The following is a 21,217-nucleotide window of genomic DNA, read 5'->3' as shown; positions in this document are numbered from 1 at the left end:
GTCAAGTGGAGTCGTTGGGTGTTCAACGACATTTGCTGTACCCAATTTTTTTTTTTTAATTGATGTTTTCCAAACCATATTATTCTGTTTAATATATCATAGTACGTACGCTTCATTTAGTCATCCTCCAAATTAGGCAGAAACGGACAATTAGTTCATACGTTTTCAATGAATAAAAGGGTTTTCATTCTGGTTCGATATATAATATATATGAAATTACTGGAAGATTTATCGATTTAGTACGTACGATCATCAAAGAGTGACATCTCACCAAGTAATCTGATAATAATTATTGGACTCACTCTCGTCTATCTCATAGGCTCCGTGAAGGTTTCATATAGAAAGTAAAAGGATAATCCTATTTGGGACTCAACTTTCAGATCAATTATAAATTATAATTCCAAAAATTTACAGGGTCAAATATGAGCTTCAAAGCTTTCCTCTTGTAACTGCCATGACCACAAAAAAGTTAGGTTTTGTTGGTTGTTGATCCCTCTCATTGTCTCTTCTAATTTTCATAAATCTATGCATATATATATATGTGTGTGTGTATACTGTTTTCTTGCCTAATCAAATAGTACTCATATCTAATTCTCGTTATTATTCTTTTTCAAAAAAATAAAAATAAAAAAGAAGTGCAATTTGCCGTTAATGATTCAACTACGACACTGACATATACTAGAGTAATGTCGTCAATTTTCGGATTAGTCGAGGCAGTTGAGTTGCAGAAAAGACATACGAATATCATGAAGAAGTTGAAAATTATTCAGGCTGAAACATGCTTCTATATCGGATTTTTTGGACAATTTTTTAAGTGATCATTTCTCATGATAATACAATGATGAGGAATCTATGAACTTTTAGGATTAAATCCACGTTCCGAGAAATTATTGAATGATCATATCTCGTCACATAATGTGAGGAAATACCAATTAAATTACATGAAATTAGAGACTTGGTACTAATCACTCGAATAATTATTATAATTATTTTTTATTAAATAATTTTTATTGGTTCTTCCTCGTCAAATTATTTGAGGTGGGATCATTCAAAATTTTTCTCCACGTTCCATGTGATTAACAGACTGTATGCACATTTGTTACAATTCTATTGGTGTTCTTTTCTTTTTCTTTTCAAACATTTACCGCATATATATCAAAATAGAATCATTTTCGTATACCGGATTATAAGTAGTTAGGTATGGGATAAATAGCAGTCAATCTCCACTAAACACTCCATTTACCATCTTTGGATTAATTATAGGTTTGCTATATGATAAGTGATGACTGTAAAACCCAAGTTAAGTTTTCCATGCCCAAAATTATCCTCCTTCTATTTGTCGGGCATTATTAATTACAATCTTCTGATTAGATAGTGCATGCCAAATACATCAGAGTACAGCATTTTCACTAATTAATGATCAAAGTGAATTAATTCCTATACCATTTTTTAATTATAATTGGCGGCTAGTTGTATTTATCTATTTAGTATGATTTTATCTTCACAACTAGCGACAAGAAAAAATATTAACCTATCATAAGGAAATGAAAAATGGGAAGAGGGAGGTGCTAAAACAAAAGAAGAAGAAAAATGTCAGAAGTCTTGGTTGAGTGTCTTAGCACCGATTCAGAACTAACATATTTTGATTTCGATCCTTTTCAATAAATTTTTTTATCCTTTATATCGATTTATTTCCTATCATTGTATCAAACTCATGAATCTATCTTATAAAAAAAAATTGACCTAAAAAAGTAAAACATTTTCACATTTTATTAATTATAGCACTAACTTTTTTTCTTGAACTAAAAATACATATATTATCAAATTGATATTAATATTAACGCGGCGTTATCTTTTTTGATCGATGAGGCTCAACGGTGGTCACCGCCCCTCAATCAAGATAGCTTGTGATGACATATGTCTTCGCCAATCCCAATTGTGGGTTGGCGTCCATTGATGAGGCTCTCACTGCCGACCTCTCTTCTTTTCTTTCTCGAACTTGCTTCTTTTTTTTTTTTAGTTCGGACAGTAAGGGCCTCACTGGAGGCCACTACCACCCTTGTAGAGTCTCTAGCGACTACTGAGGTCGCCTGCTATCCCTATTGGAGGTGGTGATCAACAATTCCCATTTAAATTAACAAAAAGTTGGCGCGTGCTATTATTGATATCAAATTGATAGTTTGTGTATTTTTAAGTCGATAAAAAAGTTCGTGTTGGAATTGATAAAATACGTTAAATTTATGTTTTTTCAGGTAACTAAACCCAAAAAGAAAATCATTTCTCCAAGGAAATTACAGTTACACCACATTGTTTATATATAGATTATTTCTAAGAAATGGATAATATATATTTCTATGAATAAATGGATAATCTATTTTAATTCCTTATTCAATGGAATCTGCCCTAGACCAATTTCTTTCCATCTTCTCTTTTTTGGTAGAAAAGGAATAATATTATATTACAATTAGCTTCCATCTTCATTTCTAACCTTTGCCTCCTCTTCTCAAAACTGTCCCCATTAAATTATTATTATTATTATTATTTTATTTTAATAAATAATCCCCATTAAATTATTCTTATGAAGGAAGCCCACCTGCCCTCTCTTTCCTCACATTAAACAAACCAACCCCAAATCAAACTTTTACACATATACATCAATTATAAAAAAAAAAAAACAAAACGTAATATATCAAAAAGAAATCAAAAATCAAAATTTTAACCTTTCCGAGACCATCACCTTGATTTCATACTCGATTAAATTTACTAGTGAATAGCTAGTGATCAGGGACAACTTTAATACGAAGCAAAGCCATAGCGAGTTCGTAATGGATATAATTCATGGTCACGCAAGTCATGTCGACCCATCAAAAAAGAAAAAGAAAAAGTCCATTTGGGAAAATAGGTCGATCGTATTCGTGACCTTACCAAACAAAATTACTGAGGAATAATCTTTCTGTGGCAGGCATGTTCTTTAAATCCACCACTCTGTCGTCTCTCTCTCCCTCTCCCTCTCTCTGTTTCAGTTCTTCTCCCATTCTCCAAGCAAAGCTCTCAACTTTTATATATTCTCCCACCCGCCTTTCCCTTCTGTCTCTCTCTCTCTCTCTCTGTTGCTCTGTTCTCATCTGGGTTTCTGCGCATTCACTGGTTGAGATCTGCTCTGCTTCAAGAAATGGGCTTCCCCCAAGATTCCTCCCCTTCGGGTCACTACCTCGACCATAATGAGTTCCAAATCAAACCTTTTCTCAAGAAGATGATTCGGGATTTGGGGCTCTCGTGCTTCTTCCCCCCCGACAAGCAGAACGAAGATCAGACGACTGAGAGGGAGAGTCCCAATTCGGAGAACAACAGAGCTTGGTTGCTGGCAGAGACTGCCGCTGCCGGTGGGGGAGGAGCAGAGCTGAACAGTGCCGACCCGCAGTCCGTACACTCGTCCTTCCGGTTTAATGTCGTCGAGCTGGACTCGCTTGGCATGAACCTCCCCGGCGCTTCGGCTACGGTGCTGATGGTGAACTTGGAGAGTGGGTTGGACGACACAGGTGCCCAGGAGCTCCAGTGGAGGAGGATTGAGTCTCTGGAGAAGAACATTTCACCTGTTACCAGCACTTTGATTAGATTCAGCTATTCAGAGGTCGTCTCTGCAACCAGCCATTTCTCCAAAGGTGCTTCATTTTGTTGACCAATGTCTTTCTTCGTATTGCTTCGAAAGTTGCGTACTTTTTTGACATAAAGAGATTGCGGCAAAATTCGCCGAATGGCTTCGTACCTGTCCGGCATGCTTATGACTGTGTATTGTGAAGCCTAATCTGAATTGGGTTGCTAGCTGAACTTACATTGATGCGGGTGAATGATTGAATTTATTCAATATGTGCAGGCAGAGTTCTAGGAAGGGGGGCTTTGAGCTGTGTATTTAGAGGCAAAATCGGGTTTAGGCGAATGTCGGTGGCTATAAAGCGATTGGACAAGGAAGACAAGGAGGCTCCGAAGTCATTCTGTAGGGAGCTGATGATTGCTAGCTCTCTTCACAATCCTAACATAGTACCTTTACTGGGCTTCTGCATAGATCCCGAGGAAGGCCTGTTCCTAGTGTACAAGTATGTTTCTGGTGGGAGCTTAGAGCGGCATCTGCACGGTAATTTTCGAACTTCTAATATGATTGCTGGTTTGCTTGTGCCCGGTCGCTGTGGCCAATTCGAGCTTTAATCTTTTGTGTATTCCCTTTTGCAGATAGGAAGAAAGGAAAAAGGACTCATGCACCGCTTCCATGGTCGGTGAGGTATAAAGTTGCCATCGGTATCGGAGAGGCCATAAGGTACCTCCATAATGGAACTGAGAGATGTGTTGTTCACAGGGACATTAAGCCTTCGAATATTCTCCTGTCCTCCAAGAAAAAGCCTAAGGTGAATAAAGTTGCTCTCTTCTTCAGCTATCATTCGTTTTGAGATTTTAATCTCTTCACCATATTGCTGACATATATTATTTTGTAGTTATGTGATTTTGGGTTAGCGTCATGGACTTCTGGACCATCAGTCCCTTTCCTCTGCAAGACTGTCAAAGGAACCTTTGGGTATGTCCTCGAGAAAACTATATGGGAAGAACGAGGAACGCATCCTGGGGTCATATTTTCTGTTAAAGTACATTTTTCGCTTATAGCTGATGGAGGATTATCTGATAACCGTGCAGCTATCTGGCGCCTGAGTATTTCCAGCATGGTAAAGTTTCTGATAAAACTGATGTCTATGCATTCGGAGTCGTTCTTTTGGAGCTGTTAACTGGGCGGAAACCCATCGAAGCAAAAAGGCCAGCAGGAGAGGAGAACTTGGTCCAGTGGGTAAGTGACAGATATCATCTAATGATTAGAAGTTGTGTTGCCCTGTCTCAAGTTGAACCAAGAAATGAACATTTTTCCTTGAATTTTGCAGGCAAAACCCCTCCTGCAGAAAGGAGCAGAAGCAGTTCAAGATCTGCTCGATCCACGGCTCAAATGCCATCTGAGAAATGCCCGCCAAATCTTACGAATGATCCAGGCCGCAGAAGCTTGTGTAAACAGTGAAGAATTTCGGAGGCCTGCTATTGACAAAATTGTTGCCATTCTTCGAGGAATAGACGATGAAGAAGAAGGAAGCGGTTTCTTTAGTAGGAAGAGTTCCTCCTTTTCTGTGAATGGGTGCGTTCTCGATTGTTATTCCCAATCGCAGCGGAAGTCTGAGTTCAACAGTCACTTGGCTTTAGCGATGCTGGGAGTTTCAGAATTCGAGGACTATGAGCACCTCTTCTGTCGATGAAATCTATGACATCGCGCTTTTCCCCGATGTTTTTGATTCTGTCTCTCGAAGAGATATGAGTAGAGATTGGAAATGGAAGAGGGGTAGATACCAACTGTATATAGCTGAGTTATAGGTTGACTGTCTGTACATACGGTCATCACTACTCTGTATTCACCATTGCCTCTTCTCTGAGAGAACAGATTCTTTGTCTCCAATTCTACATTCAAATGCATCTTTATGTATAAAATTTTACGTCCTAGCAGTTCAACTCAATGTCCCGACCCCAAATGCTGAATCGACATTTCCTTAACAGTCTTCGGGGTCATCATATGGCGGGCAAGCATCAGATCTTGGCTTTTAACAAGGTACATAGCCGAACGAAAAACACACCTCTTGCCTGCATCAGACACTCCTAAATCGGGACAGTTATATCTCACAGTTTTGAAATCAAGGAAGAACGATAAAACGAGCAGTCTCACATAGTCTCAGTAAAGAAGAGGTTCCCCAGTTTATTGTTCATCATACGAGTCTGCGATATCCGATAGAATGTAAAATCACATCGTGTCATGAAACGCTTTTCATTTCATCGGTAGTACAAATTTTCCATACCTTGTACAGCACAAAAATGGAGGGGCAAACGAAAACGAGAAGCTACAGTTTAAGTGAAGTAAGGCCTATATAGGGGTAGAAAACAAATCATCAAGATCATAGATTTATGACTGTAGATGCAAGCTAAAATATCTTGGCCACATCCTTCATTAATCCACGGTTCGCACGAGCGAAATCGGTGAACTCCTCATGCGAGATGAACCCATCGCCATCAGTATCAATCTCGGCCATCATGCGCTGAACCTCTTCAGCTGTGACCGAGCCCAGAGTCTTGAGAGCATCACCGAGCTCCGCAGAGGAGATCTTCCCATCCCCATTCGCGTCGAAGCGCTTGAAGATGCGCTCGCGCTCAGCCACTTCTTGCGGATCATCGGCCATTTTCGTTTTCCTTGTGTTTGGGTAGGGCTTGAGTTCTCGAGATTCGCAAAGGCATAAGCAAATGTCTCTTATAAGGGGAGGGTCTCCAAAGAATTGAGAGGTTGCCCATGAAAATAGGGAATCGGCATTAGCAGAAAACAAGGATCACCTGTAGAATGTAAGTACTAATCTAAGCAAATCCTTATTTACGACAATGACTACAACTCGGTAAAGTTGACCTGATCTGACCCCAATTTTTCTTTTTAAGTATGGGATAGCATCGAATCGGGATGCGACTGCAGAACGCTAGTGAGGCTTTTGGCCTGAATTATCATCGTAATCGAATTATTTACAAGCCATCGAAGTGTGGGACACCAAAAAAAAAAAGGGGAAAGATTCAGCAGATACCAGGGGAGTTCAGATTACCTACATTTTAGGATACATAGTACACGTTCTTTGGTCAAATAGTAGAACTCGAACATGTAATAATATCGAACAACAATACAGGGTAAATTCGCTTCCTCTCTCTCAACTTTTATTCTATGCAAAGAAGTGGAAGACTCGAGGCACTCCCCTCAAAGAATCATGAAGAGGTCGGGTATATGAAGATAGGGTGACCTATGATACAGATTTAAGCATCGCATTAAGCACTACGTCACGGGTTGGCAAAGCAGGTATTGCACCTCGTTCTGTCACGGTCAATGCACCACATGCATTTGCAAAGCTAAGAGCGTCTCTGAGTCGGCTCTCATCCTACCAAAGAAACAATTGTGTTCCACAAAGTTAGACAAAGCTCGAGTTCATAAATCTTCGAGATACGTAGACCATATACGCTTCATATAAATCCATCAGGAAAAGTATATTTCTAGTTCTCAAACCTTCAAGACTTCACATAAGAAATCATGAATATCATCATACTCAATATTTATGAGGACAAACATATCAAGTTCTTCAAGGACTCAGAAAAGTTAATCTGAACAGAATGGTTGCTATCTATTGATACCTGAAGAATGGAGAAGTCCAGAGCTAACTGCGACAATATTCCCGCCACAAAGGCATCACCTGCACCAGTTGTGTCCACAGCTTCCACCTTCAATCCATTAACTCTTCCACTGAATTCCTGCATCACAATGACCCAAATTTCAATACCTCACACCAAGTAATTGTCAGGGCGATTTAATAAGGATTAAAGAAATTAATTGCCGAAACAATTGTGATTCATATTCCTCTTACCTTGGTGTAATACCTGCAACCATCCTCACCCTCAGTGACGAGCAGCAACCTGAGATTCGGATGGTACAGCTTGCGGACGACAGCATCGTCGTATGGATCTTCTCCATTGGTCAAAAATGCGATCTCCTCTTCACTTATCTGAGAAATTCAATGAAATGAGGACCGCTTGAAAGAGGAAAACACAACAGAAGTCCATTTGTGTACCTTAATGATATCAGCTAATTCCCATATGCTCAGGATTCCCTCTCGGGCACTTTCTGCAGAAGGCCATAGTGGGAGCCTCAGGTTTGGATCATAGGACAAAATTACGCCTGCGTCCTTTGCTGCCTTTGCTGCGGCAATATGAGCTGACTTGCATGGTTCGGTAATCAGACTAATAGAACCGTAATGGAAAATTTTTGCCTGTCACAGGATAATTGAAGTACTTGGTCAGGTGAAAAGTAAAACACAAAGGAAAGGAGCACTTACTGTTCTTATTTGTATAACATTAGCAAAAAAAGAAGTTCTAGAAATACCTTCTGAATCAGGTCAAGGTCGAGTTCAGATTCATGAAGAAGCATATCTGCACTAGGGTTGCGGTAGAACATGAATTCACGCTCCCCATCACTCCTAAGTGTGACGAATGCTAGGGCAGTTCGGGCCCCGGGATCGAATCGCATGCCTTCATTATTCACATTATTCTCCTTTAGTATATTCGCTAGCATATATCCGAATTCATCTTCTCCGACCTGTGCAAGTGGAAAGAATAAAACTGAATTAATCTTCTCCGACCAGGACAACAACTACTTGCCAGGTGATAACATATTTTTGTATTATGTTGAACCAGCAGCCACTGATTAGAACAACGCGATTATAGTTGACTTAGTTAACTCAGCTTTACCTTTCCAATGAAGGCTGATGATCCACCCAGACGGGCGATCCCCACTGCAACATTAGCAGGTGCTCCTCCCGGAGCCTTTTTAAATGCAGGTGATTCGGCCAGTGAAAGCCCATTAACCGTTGGAACGAAATCAATCAGCAATTCCCCAAAACAAACAACAAGGGAATTTTCTTTTGCGTCAGTTCCATCTCTGTCTGGTAATGCTCTTCCTGAATAAACGTTGCTTCAATACATTAATAAGCAAAAACTAAGATAACAGAAAGTCCATGATAATTTTAGTGACAAAAACAGCAGTAGGGGTTCTATATGCTATCACAATGCTGCGAGGAAGTATGACTGGTGTTTATATCGATTATCTAACACATCAAAATTTTGGGGAATTCAGGGTCAAGTCTCCAGCCGCTCAGTACACGAAAGAAGCAAGGACTCGGGAGGGCTCGGGTCTCACTTTTATTAGGAAAATATGTAAGATTGAATGGCCAACTTTGCGCTCTCCTTAGGTTTATGTAGTTTCTGATCAAAGATAGGTTCTTTGAGCTTTACACCGCACATATACGGCCCGAAGTGTGGACCCTGAACTTCATACATTCCGATATTCGAGAACCGTGATTATGCCTGGCTACATGTCTGACTTATTCCATCACATGTGAACAATCAACAATGTACATCAAGCACATTTGACATTCACACGATAACAATTCCTTTCCTATGGCCTGCAATAAGTGCGGTCTCAGCAAACTAGCACCAAATATTGAAGCTTCCCATAATGTCAAAGAAATTCTTAGCATACCCTTCACTCCCAATCGGGCGACAGAAGAATACAGAGGAGGGCAATCGAAGGCCGATGCTCTGACGCTCTGCCGCCTCAAAGTCACGTAATTTCGAGGGGCTGGAGAAGGGACGACGCCGAAGCAGAACCCGCATGAGTGGAGAGCCATTGATTGATCACGGGAGAGCAAAATGAGCAGGAAGTGATGGAGAACAGGAGAGGGTCTAGGGATGAGTCAATGGTACCGATGAGTTATAGTTGACGAGCTGGGGGACTGTGGCGTGAGGCATCAGCGGAGAGTGCAAGGTTAGTGAGAGGGCAGTTTGTGGTTTGTCACCTTGTTCAGTGCTTTCTTGGACAGCTAACGGATTTGCTCGCTCCGTCTTCTCTCTCTCTCTCAGCTCCATTCCCATCCGCCATTGATGATGCTTGTTGTCTTGCACCTTCAGAGAGAGAGAGAGAGAGCGGAGGAGATGGAGCCCAACATTGGGCCCAGCCCAATGTCGAACCAAGGCCCAGAAACAAGAAGCCCAAGCTAGAAAATGGCCCGATCGTTTGGGACGTACCCCAACGATCATCTTCTTGTATCATCAACTTGGCAGCATGCCATTTTGGATGGCGATGATTGTTATATTAAAGACCGCAACGGTCGATCATATTTGAATCGACAATGCTCGCATCGCCTTTTAAATTTTATCCCCATTACGATTTAATTCTAGATAGATACTTCTCATGAAATCGCCATGATGATTGGTTTGAGGTCATATGTACCTCGTGTTCCAAGTATTATGATCTCTGTTGGGAAGGTAACATCGTATGACTAGTGGCTTGCGATTCACGTGCACTTGGTACTTCACAGTATTGGCGGCCAATCAACTAATCTTTAGCAGAAAAAGGCCTCATACGTGAATGCAATTATTGGGCAACTCTACATTGGAATCAAATTTAGCAGAAAAAAGGCCTCATACGTGAATGTAATTATTGGGCAACTCTACATTGAAATCAAATTTAACTATCATTATTAGTGCCTAGACCCGATGTAGATAGCTTGAGTGGACTGTTCCGCAAAAGTAATCTCACTTTGCGTTTGCGATAATCAAATTTGAAATCTCTTAATTTCTAGTCGAGTGCGTGCGATGACAAAGACCTTGATCTTAAAAATATATATATATATATATATATATTATTATGAAGAATCCAGATTGAACGACTATTTTTGGACATTAGCACCTGAGATTAAATCAATGATTTGTGGAAGTTTCTTTTGTTCAAGTCCAATTCTAGATTGTAGAGACCGCCGGCAATTGCAGAATTTTTAGTAAATTAAATTAATACAGAAGAGAAGAAGCTTCTAATGAGTTGCTTTGTGTTAATAAAATCGAATAAGACCAAGTTTGAATAATGATTTTATTTTTTTAATATTAAAAGTGTGGTGTGTCCCTTTCATTAGTTTGTTGAAGTTGAAGGGATATTGAAAGCAGCTCCGCTTTTGGAGGTTACGCGCTTTCAAGGCTTATCTAGAAAGTTAACTGAAATCCTCAAGTAAGCCCCTCTCATGACATAATAATAATAATCCAAAGTCATATATCATGAATATGTATGTATATATGAAACATATTGCCCCAAAGTTACATTTTTTTTCTTTTTTTTTAGTTTATTGTAGACTAAGGGGTAAAACTCGAGCCGAATTGGCCCACTAATTCCTCTTCCACACACGGATGAGAGGGGAGACAATTTATACGAGGCGATATTCGGGTTTTAAAGAGAACCACGAGCTCCACAATTAGGCCAATATGGATGTGCTTTTGGCTGCCCTCAAAAATAGACATTGGAATGGATATACGTGAAACCTGCTCTGATACCATATAAAATTTTCACTGGACTTATGCGTAATTAGATTCGTTTCAATTCAAAATCTCGAACTGATAGGTTGTGATACTCAGTTTCTTACAAATCTATGGATTTCTAATTTATTTTTCGATGTGGGATAATAAACTCTCTACAACTTAAGTCAAACCACATGAACTAACTCATATTGGCATATCAAAGTTACTTCTTATTATTTAAGAAAAATACATGATTCATTGCAACCCTTGAGTTCATGGCTTTTGACTTGCTTTTTCGGCCCGGAAATACTTACTTAGGTACTTTAGATGGAACTGGGATCCTCGATACCAGCTAACTGATCGTGCCTTGTCTCAAGTAAGGTTGCGATCTTCAACAAAACTACAAAATTTTTAACTAGCGGAAACCTAAAATACTTTTAGGTCACTCTCACACTCGACGTGGATGTAAGTCATACGAAATGCATAAGACGTGTGTAGCTCTCTGATCGCAGAATATTAAAATTTCATGGGATCTACAAGTAATTGAACAAATATTCAACTTAAAGGCTTAAATTATTAAATAATAGTATTCAACTCTTTTATAAGCTCAATAAATATTCCTCATTTTGATACGTGGGATCATGGAATTCTTATAAAAAAAATACTATACAAGTTTTACCTCCTATTAAACCGACTTGACTTGATCATAAATTAATCAGAGTCTATTGATCTTTCGAATATAGGTGATGCACACCGAAAAAAATAATGGAAGAGATTTATAAAGTCAACAGATGGATAATTAATGAAAATATCGCATTTGAAGTTGACCAAAAAAATCACATTTGATTTATTTATTTATTTTTGGTAGATCTCGTTTGATTTGATTTTCGTATATATCTAATAAATGACATCAATTTTTGTTTGGGATGGTAGAATTGTGATCAATTTGACTTTTTGATATAGATTCAATTGGAATAATCCTGAATTAATCTTATGTTTTGATCATGATTTGCTAGTCAAAGACATATTAAAGAAACCGTTGACCAACACTTATTGTGCCAACACAACGTATTATACGCCATCAATTTTTGCCAAGTCCCATTAGTTAACTTTCCATTTTCTTCCTGATTGAGTCGCATTCATAATAATAATATGATTCCATTCTACTTTAGCTAGTTATACATACATACATATATACATACATACATGCATATATATATATATATATATATATCAGATTACATGGAATTTATATGTAATTGATGGGTTTGATTGCCAGACTCCGCTACGTATGCCAATTTGGTAATATGTACGAGTCAATTTTTACTGAATAAATTACTAATCTTAAATCACGGAAATTTTTTGATTTGATTGGTATCTACTTATAGTATCTTATGATATTTTATACTTTTTATACTACTATTAGAAACAAAACTTTATTTTGCAAACGCCAAAATTTTTGCTATATTTGAACTTTATATATACACAAATTATTAAAATTTCTCCTAATTTCAAGGAAAATATTGAAAATTAAAAAAATTCACTGCTCCCTCAAAAATATCCTCCAATATCTTCTCCATATCTTTTTTTATTTTTAAATCAGCAATTTTTATGAGGGTTAAAACAATAATCCTTGACTTTGTACAAAGACCCACAAAAACGCAAAAATAACTTCTCATGCCCGACGGGAGAGGGCTAGTATACATATATATACACATATTCGCATATAGTAATATGTGTATTGCGAATATGTGTATATATATAAATATGTGTATGTATATATATATATATATATCCTTTTCCAATTTTTATGTTTGTTATTGATTTAGCACGTAATGTGGGATTTTTCCCAGATCTTTTCTCTCGGGAAGGATATCTTCTTCAAATTCTAGTAATCGTGAATACTTCCTGCAACATGTGAAATAGGTTTTTAAAACAAATATTTCGGCGGAAAGGTCTAAAAGAAAATCTAATTTACGCGTTATTGACGCTTCTCACCCCACCTATAAAAGCCCCGCAAACCTACACAATTGACACTCATCGGAAGAGTCGAAACACAATCCTATATATATTCCTATCTCTCATCTCAGAATATTGCCCCATAAGATCAAATTCTTCTGGTTCAACTAATTATAAAGATGTGTTCTTTAGGCAGCATCGAAGAAGCAAGGCGTGTGTTCGACAAGTATGACAAGAATGGCGATGGGAAAATCTCCTCCCAGGAACTCCAGGAAGCGCTGGATTCGATTGGCCTGAAAGCTACGACTACGGAAGAGACGGAGCAGATAATCTCCGAGATCGACAAGGACGGTGACGGGCACATTGATTTCGAAGAATTCCTTGAGTTCTTCCGTACTGGAGGGTCACCGGACGGCGGGGACAACCAGACCCTGATGGACGCGTTCAACTACTATGACCTCGACAGGAGTGGCTTGATCTCGGCGAGTGAGTTGCACTCCGTGCTGAGGAAGCTGGGCGAGAAGTGTTCGTTGAGCGACTGTAGAAGGATGATCAGCTCAGTCGACAAGGATGGGGACGGGAACGTGAACTTCGAGGAGTTTAAGGAGATGATGACCAAATCTTCCAGTTGATCATTCTGGATGACCCGGTGTTTTATGATCTCAAAATACAGTAATTGCTTCTCTCTCATATCGAAGGACCGTCCGCCTACTGAGCTTCCGTCTGCTGTCCAAGCGGACCAATTTCGTAGGAGCAGGAAGAGATGAAGATCTGGAGGTGCTGGTGAACACCTGAGAAGGCGGGTGAAGGAGTGTGGAGGAAGGACGGAATGTTATCGAAGCTCAAGGATAGACTCTGCGGGGTTGGAACGACTGACACTGCTGCCAAGGAGGGGTCCTAGGAGGAGGGTAAGGAGACCGTGCGTCCTTCTCCATGGTCGCCGCCTGACCCTAGTGATGATGAGGGCTCCGACACTGAGGAGGACTTGGGGAGGGGTCCCATTACTCTCTTTTACAAAATAACAAATTAAAAGGTTGAGAGCGCCGTGGTGGGTCTCCTTGATCGTGAAAATGCTGGGCAGAGGGGTGGGCTACAATGCTCTTAAAGCAACGTCTTTACACTCTGTGGCAACCCAAGGGGGTACATGAAGGTGGGAAGCCTTGGCAATGACTTCTTCTGGGTGAAATTCTCCAACTATGAGGATAGGGAGGCTGTGATTAGTAATGGACCCGTGGACGGTGATGGGACACTTCCTACCTATTAAAGAATGGGTTCCTAAATTGACGGTGTGGAGAAGAAGGAGGGTAGCAGGGAACAGGGCCATGGAGAGCTGGTGGGTCTGTCGATGGGAGGTCTGGTTGGCAAGGAGGGAGGGTCGAGTTCTTCCTCGGTGGCTTTTGGATGCTGGCGGGGTGGGGGCTAGTCGTTGGGCGGCGGATAACAGCTCGAAAGATCCCTTTGGTCCCTGGATGCTTGTGAGCAGGGGCAGGGGCAAGCGAAGGAATATTCCAGTGACCGGATGTAGTAGTAGTTGGCCAAAAAAGGTTGGAGAGAGGAGTGGACGGCAGAGAGGGGTCTAAATTCTAAATCTTGGAAATTGTAGAGCCGGAGACTCAGACCATTGTTGCGGAGCTGTGGGCTGCCCTTTTTGGTTTGGAACATGCTTGGAGTTAGGATTGAGGCAGATCATTGTGGAGTTAGGATTCGGCTACTGCTCGTGACTGGTCAGGGGGGATGGCGCGGGGAGCCCCTCACATCTTCGCTGGTCCGTAATATTAGAACTCTCCTGGCAAGGGAGTGGGTCTTTGAGGTGGTCCACACACATTGTGAGGGCAATGGATGTGCGGATTGGATGGCACGGTGGGCCACGGCTCTTCCTTCGGGTTTGCAGTTTTATTCTTCACTATTGGGGGTTTTAGCTCTGCTTCTTATGGGTGATTGTATTAGGGTCTCCATGCCCCGATTTTGTACTGCTTAACTTTTCTCGTCATTTCGTTGTATTCCTATGCTCTGACCTCCCAATGTACCCAAAAAAAAATACAGTAACTTGTACATATGATTATTTTAGGATTGATTTGTGACAACGCTGATGCTTGATTTTACACTTAATCATTAGGGTTACCTCGAGGCAACTTGATGGTGTTTCGATCGATCCAACTTGTTTTTCATTCGATTTCTTCCCCGAAACAAATGAGCAGATGCCCTAATGCCTTCTCTGTTCTTCGTTAGTTCTACTGTTTATCGATAAGTTAGGGTTTTTGCCTTTATTATTATTATTATTGAACTGAATGAGAAGATACATACTCATTCAGCAACATTGTAGTACCAACTTGGGTTGATTTTTAGCACTTGTTCCCTTAAGTAAAGTATCGGGTATTGTGAATGGAGAAAATTCACTCTATGAGAGCTTTAACCTTTAGTGGACCGACTAGACTAGACTGAATTAGTCGAAACCCATTGAACTTCCGGATACTAGGATAGACACCGAAAATTCTAGTTCGCATTAGATATTCTTCCCTGATTCCTCCGGCTAGAAAATTACATTCTCATTAATTTAAATGATCATTATTTCAGTTGTTTTCATCCATAAACGCTTTGATTTGATTCACGTATCTTCTCTATGTACTAGGAAAGAGCCCGTGCTATGTCGCGAGTCTTCAAAAACTCTTTTTTTCAACAAATAATATTTTTGTACGTTTGAAGTATGAGGACATATAAATTATAATAGTAACATTGAAAAGTGTATTAACAAATTAATATAACTTGACTCAGTTTAAAATTGATTGAACACTCTAATTTCGAAAGTTTTTTTTATTTTATGAACATGTATGAACGTGGAGGAAAAATCAATGAGAAACTTAGTTAAATGATAATATAAGATAAGTATGAAAATGCAAAAAATCATATGAAATTATAAAAATAATGATTAAATAGTTTTTACATGGATGGAGAGAAAAAAATGGGGAATGAGTGCAAGATTAGAAGGAAAAAGTGCAACAACTTAAAGATATTAGTAAGTTACAGAAATTAAAGGAAATTTGTAATAAAACAAACATATGAAAGGAAGGTTCACTAATTCAGGTGGCTTCTTGAGATTAAGAAGGACCGAATATTGTATTGTATTGTAAGAAAGATAAAATATATTTTTCAAGTATAGGGTGATTAAAATCATTCTAAGAAATAGTTTTTATTTATTATTAATGTTTACATTATATATCATGTTTAAAATAGTAAAAAGACAGTTAAGAATTAAAATAAATAACATTTATATGTGTGTGAGTACTAAATATGATGTGGCCTGTTTTAGTTAATTAAAATATATAGATAGTTAAAACATGTTAATTTTTTTTTTTTGAGGATGTAAGAAATTATCAAAACAATCAAAATCAGTGGGTGAACTCAAAAAAGAAGAAAATAAGAGGTTAAGATGGCTAAGAAAGAAAAGGAGACGTTTCCTCATCTTATGTAATGGGGAAAACAACAGTTTTAGATTATTTATAGGAAATAGATAGATTCCTATTTACTGATTGATATCAGTTGGGTAGATTCACAAACAACCGGATCAACCTCGACTCTAATCTGAAATCCCTGGGTTTGATTCTTACCTTGCGCTACTCTTTTATCTATCGTTCATCTGCTTCCACCATTGGATTTGTGAGTCTTTCCTTATCGCATGTATTTATTACGAGAAGAGAATAACCCGTGAGTGTTGATCTTTACATACATATAATTTCAACATTGTGATTCTTCACTTCTACACCACATAAGATACATATAGTTCGAGATCTTCTTTTTGGTGGTACATTCAACAATGTGTATCACGGATTTCTTTCTAGGATGCCCGATTTCAAACAATGCAACCTAACTCTTGAGGTTCCCAGTCAATATCAAATTAAAGGATACCAGTGTCTTTTTTTGTTTTTTTTTTACGTGATTCTTTTGTAACACTTATCGATATACCATGTGAACTCACTCTCAGTTTTGCTGCATAATCTGACGCGATCCAAAATATATAAACCAGTCATGGACGTAGGCAGCATGGACGACCATGCGGTACAAATTTGACCCTGATCTGAGATACTCGTCTTTCTTATGTGCAGTTATTTTAGACGAATAGCAAGAAAAAATTGCGCAGCGAGTTTAGGAGTTCTCCGTGTCTGATGTAATTTTTATCCTTATGATTTTCAATAATAAACGCAACTAACCTAGCGGTTAGTTGGTTTGTGCTTTCTTGTCGTCCCCCAGCCACGTACATTATACGTCAACGACTTTCCCGGTTCTTAGACGATAATAATTCTCAATCGAGTGAAAAATGCATTAGAGTCCACTTTCTCTGTTCCGGGTTCTTCGACGATGACAACTTTGCTTCTTGTTTGTGAAACGAGAGATATGCGTGTGGATAGCTCTAGCGAACACGCTTGTTGGATCAATCTCTAGTTCATCGTGACGATTGGTGATGCCTTTTTTTTAAGTTTTACCCCTCGGGGAAGGAAAACGGCATTGTCCTTCAAAACTTCTTCAAAGCTTTGGTTGGTCAAATGTTGCGGTTCTACCTGCAACTTCATTTTCTTCTTCTTTTGACTTACTCTCACACTTTGATCGCATAATGCCAACACCTGACCATCAGGAATCAACAAAATTCAAGGTCGATGTCCCTTCTTGACTTTCCTTGGATCTGACACACTTCTTTTTCGACCAAACTCAATTGTCGAGAACTGCAAAAGACAATCTCCGTGGGCCACTGATGGGAAAAAGGAAACTTCTTTGTTTCCACAGTGTTTAATAGAATAGAACATTCATAAACCAACAAGTTCAAATGCTACAGATACCCGGAATCGAGAACCAAGGCTATCCGGGGGTGGGGGAATAGAAACCGATCGGCCCTTATAAGTCGTGTATTTTTTGGTCGGCGAAACATCTGAGTTCTAGATCGCACTATTAATCTATCCAAATTTGAAGCAAATAAATCCCATGTTTCACTGCTCAACCGGACAGTCATGAAGTATGTAGCGGGTTTCCGTGGCAGGTGACTCAGAAATGGCTTCATCGTACTTGAGACCCATTTCTTCTTGCACGCCCAAAGCTTCCAGGATATAATCCTTCACCTCTTGAAACCTCTGCTCTGATAGGGAGACCTCAACGAGCAGTCTCCATGCGTATGCCTCCGATGCATTATCGTAATCCACCCACCTCTTCAGCACCATGTGGCCACTTATCTCCCACACTGCAGGGTTCACCTGAGTGTTCAGAAGTTCCGGGCTCACCTCACCGAACGCCTGTTTCTCTGCATAGCACTGCTCATTGATTAACAGCACAATCAGATTACATTCTTCACACACATAATTAGTCACACGAATAATTAAGGACTGATTAAGAAGACTGATTGGCTTACCTGCGGAAACAGGAAAACTCTTTTTCCGCAGTCCGATATGAGCAAATTGAAGGGAATGTTGTTGTTCTGCAGGCATATGCAGGAACTGACCACCACATTGCACAGCTCCTGCATCGAATCCCCCCCCTCGAGCTCAAGGCTGCGAACTGGATACCCCAAAAGCTTTGAAACAGTGATTCCTCGTTCTTGCAGGCCACCAGGTGTTCGTGTAATTACTATTGGCTCAGTTGGAGCCTTCTCCGCAGGGAAAGTTGCTGCCGAGTAATATGCCTGAAAGTGAAGGTGATTGATAGTGGCGAATGCACCGAGACTGTTGTACCCGACTCTAAAGAAGGGGTCTGCTACCTCTTCGGCCAAACGAAGAGCGAGCAATAAGCTCTCATGATCAATCCTCTGAGGCAGGTGGTCGAGAATACGAGGAATGAGGAGTACATGCCCATACTCGATCGGACTCACCTGTCAATAAAAATATTATAGCCTCGTCATTGAAATGCTAACAATAGTTCGGTTTTTTGTTACAGATCCAAAATGAGCATATAGATTAGGACTCACATTGATTGCAACAACATTGGGGGAGCTCGACACAGAAGTGACCGGCACACTGGGAAAGTAGCGACTGTGCAAGTCATAGCTCTGTTCAAACGCAAAGAGCACTTCGTCTTGTCCGACTTTGGTGAAGTTGAACTTATTCTCATCAAAGGGCTGCAAAACTTGATCCACTCGAAACTCGGTGGGCCTTTTCTTCAGGAGGCGTCCCTCATTGAGCTGTGCTATGAATCCATACTTTCCAGGGATAATCTTTGTCTCACAGGTAGTCACATCGTAACGAAATAGCCCACGGTCCTTCCTATCTTCCCACTGTCCAAGCAACATACTGAGCAAGAATGACATCGGAGGATGTTCTGCACAGGTGATCGTCTCTACGACTGGAAGTCCTCCATCCTTCTTAAAAGCATACAAAGGAAGCCTCGATGCTGCAGTTCACAGATAAATGAATCCTCCCATATCATAATCAAATCCAACACCACCATCGGAATTCAGAATTCACTTTCCAGCCAAAATAGTCTAATTCGATCAACAAGCTGATGACTTTGATTACCCTCCAATTCATAATTTAGCTGCGCCTATTGCTATCAGTCCATACAAATTGACATAGCGAAAATGTGCAAAATTACGGCAATATTCACATATGGTAGATTCATCTCCGAATGAATTGATCACTACCTTAACAGATAAGCATTCAAAATACCGATAATTGGATAGGAAGCAAACATACCAGGAAGGCAACACCTTCCGAGGCAGTTGCGCCCGCAACCTTTAGCCTCTCCTCGAATAACCTTCTCCGAGGTGCCGTCCTCCTGGTAATTGGAGACGACAGTAGCAACCCTCCTGATCGTCAGCATCTCTCTCTATCTCCTATCTATCAATGACCAGATCGATTTCGCTATAATAACACCTTAACCTATATGTATATACAGAGTATCGGTAACTATGAGTATTTGATATATCTGTTCAGGAGGAAGCCGGAGCTCGAGAAGCTACTCCTCCTCTGCCGCCGCCAGCAAGGAAGACAAGATCGGAAGGGTGGCCGCCGGCAGAAGGGAGAGCGCCCCTGCCACCGTGAGGAGAGGGAGTCTTGCTCTTATCCACAGCGCTGTGATCACCGCCGATCGAGTGATTCCTCATGTTATCGCGGATCAGAGTTCGCGATTCCGCGCAGAAATCAGTGTTGTTTGGGAGGCAAGGCAAAGAATATTGGAATCAGCTTCGCTGCCGACCAAATCTCTTTCTCTGCGTCTGCGTTTTGGGTTTCTTCTTGAATCTTCAGGAGACAAATACGCGGATCCCCGCCATGTATAGGACATGATTCTACGCAGTCGGTTGGGCCTTTCTTCAGCCGGGGAAAAGGGTCGGTTGTGCTTTTGCCGCCTTATAATTATTAAATTCTTATAATTTTTGAATTAATAACAAAAAAAATGATAAACCATTCACATTTTGACAATTCTAGCACGAACTTTTTTTCCTCAAATGCACAAACTTTTGATTGATAATAATTCTAACACGACGTCAAATTTTCCTTTAATTCGGATGGAATCGAGGCTATAAAGAACATAGTCAACCTCAATCGAGTGGGTGATGGCTGGAGTCATGACTCACCTGCCGAAATTAGGAGAATCTCTAATTTGAGAGTTCTCCCGATTCCGGGGGGTGGGGCGTTGATTCCAGCCACCACCCCTGATTGGAGCTGTCGGCTCCCTCCTCTCGATTGGGGTCTTTAATGCCTCTGTGGCCTCGATTCCATTCAATTTAATGAAAATTTTGGCATCATATTAGAATTGTTATTAAATAGAAAGTTTGTGCATTGGTTACGGAAAAATGTTCGTGTTAGAATTTTTTTTTTGTATGTACCATGATATCCAAAAATCTAATAAAAAATACTTTTTTTATTAACTTTTTTTTTTTGATACTTCGGTTGACTTTTGAATTGATATCCCCGTGTACGTGCATTCGGTACGCACAACCTCATCCACTATTGTTTTCATTTCAATCTGGCCCTTGAAGTCAGGGAAGCCATCTGAAGTGATCCCGAGAGAAAGACATACCAGCTACTTTTTTCTTTTTTCCCGGTATCGAACTAGTTCATGTATGTCAGCTCTCATGACTTTGAGGAAAGAGTGCTGAAAATGTCCATAAGAAATTCATTCAACATCAAGCGCCATATATATACTAATATGGTATTATTTGATATGCACATCACTCTCTCTCTCTCTCCCCCTTCTAATCTTCCATCGTCCGAGCAAATCCAAAAAATTCAATTGATTTCATGGGAATTCTTTAAAATATGAATTTCAAAACGTCCAAGAATCAATTTATAGTGGAATTAGAATCAGGCCAAATCAACAAGATTTGGACATGTTCAGTGTA

General features: G+C 40.0%; 5 protein-coding genes across 5 annotated transcripts; 2 read left to right on the top strand and 3 right to left on the bottom strand.

Annotated features, from left to right (window-relative positions):
• Positions 1-2,984: 2,984 nt before the first annotated feature.
• On the top strand, positions 2,985-5,540 carry LOC116204747 (probable serine/threonine-protein kinase PBL7). The gene is made up of 6 exons (XM_031537007.1): positions 2,985-3,662; positions 3,875-4,132; positions 4,228-4,400; positions 4,488-4,567; positions 4,684-4,831; positions 4,923-5,540. Exons 1-6 carry the CDS (start codon positions 3,173-3,175, stop codon positions 5,283-5,285), a joined length of 1,512 nt encoding a protein of 503 aa, XP_031392867.1. The 5' UTR covers positions 2,985-3,172; the 3' UTR covers positions 5,286-5,540.
• A 235-nt stretch (positions 5,541-5,775) lies between these two features.
• Positions 5,776-6,376, bottom strand: LOC116204749 (polcalcin Ole e 3). The gene has a single exon (XM_031537009.1). The coding sequence runs from the start codon at positions 6,252-6,254 to the stop codon at positions 6,000-6,002; it is 255 nt and encodes an 84-aa protein (XP_031392869.1). The 5' UTR covers positions 6,255-6,376; the 3' UTR covers positions 5,776-5,999.
• Positions 6,377-6,610: 234 nt separating this feature from the next.
• On the bottom strand, positions 6,611-9,547 carry LOC116204748 (probable fructokinase-6, chloroplastic). The gene is made up of 7 exons (XM_031537008.1): positions 9,137-9,547; positions 8,347-8,555; positions 7,982-8,194; positions 7,671-7,868; positions 7,467-7,604; positions 7,237-7,353; positions 6,611-6,986 (listed from the first exon to the last, which is right to left on the bottom strand). The coding sequence occupies exons 1-7, from the start codon at positions 9,282-9,284 to the stop codon at positions 6,852-6,854; spliced, it is 1,158 nt and encodes a 385-aa protein (XP_031392868.1). The 5' UTR covers positions 9,285-9,547; the 3' UTR covers positions 6,611-6,851.
• Positions 9,548-12,967: 3,420 nt separating this feature from the next.
• On the top strand, positions 12,968-15,046 carry LOC116202601 (probable calcium-binding protein CML23). Its single transcript, XM_031534203.1, has one exon. It carries the CDS (start codon positions 13,080-13,082, stop codon positions 13,530-13,532), a length of 453 nt encoding a protein of 150 aa, XP_031390063.1. The 5' UTR covers positions 12,968-13,079; the 3' UTR covers positions 13,533-15,046.
• A 2,599-nt stretch (positions 15,047-17,645) lies between these two features.
• LOC116202581 (GDP-L-galactose phosphorylase 1-like) lies at positions 17,646-20,171 on the bottom strand. Its single transcript, XM_031534177.1, has 4 exons — positions 19,569-20,171; positions 18,845-19,266; positions 18,293-18,748; positions 17,646-18,194 (listed from the first exon to the last, which is right to left on the bottom strand). The coding sequence occupies exons 1-4, from the start codon at positions 19,693-19,695 to the stop codon at positions 17,877-17,879; spliced, it is 1,323 nt and encodes a 440-aa protein (XP_031390037.1). The 5' UTR covers positions 19,696-20,171; the 3' UTR covers positions 17,646-17,876.
• Positions 20,172-21,217: the final 1,046 nt, after the last annotated feature.

The sequence above is a fragment of the Punica granatum genome, chromosome 4 (assembly GCF_007655135.1).
Source record: "Punica granatum isolate Tunisia-2019 chromosome 4, ASM765513v2, whole genome shotgun sequence".
Classification (NCBI taxonomy): domain Eukaryota; kingdom Viridiplantae; phylum Streptophyta; class Magnoliopsida; order Myrtales; family Lythraceae; genus Punica; species Punica granatum.
The sequence above is the reverse complement of the archived record's forward strand: the minus strand, read 5'-3'. Positions and strand labels throughout refer to the sequence as shown.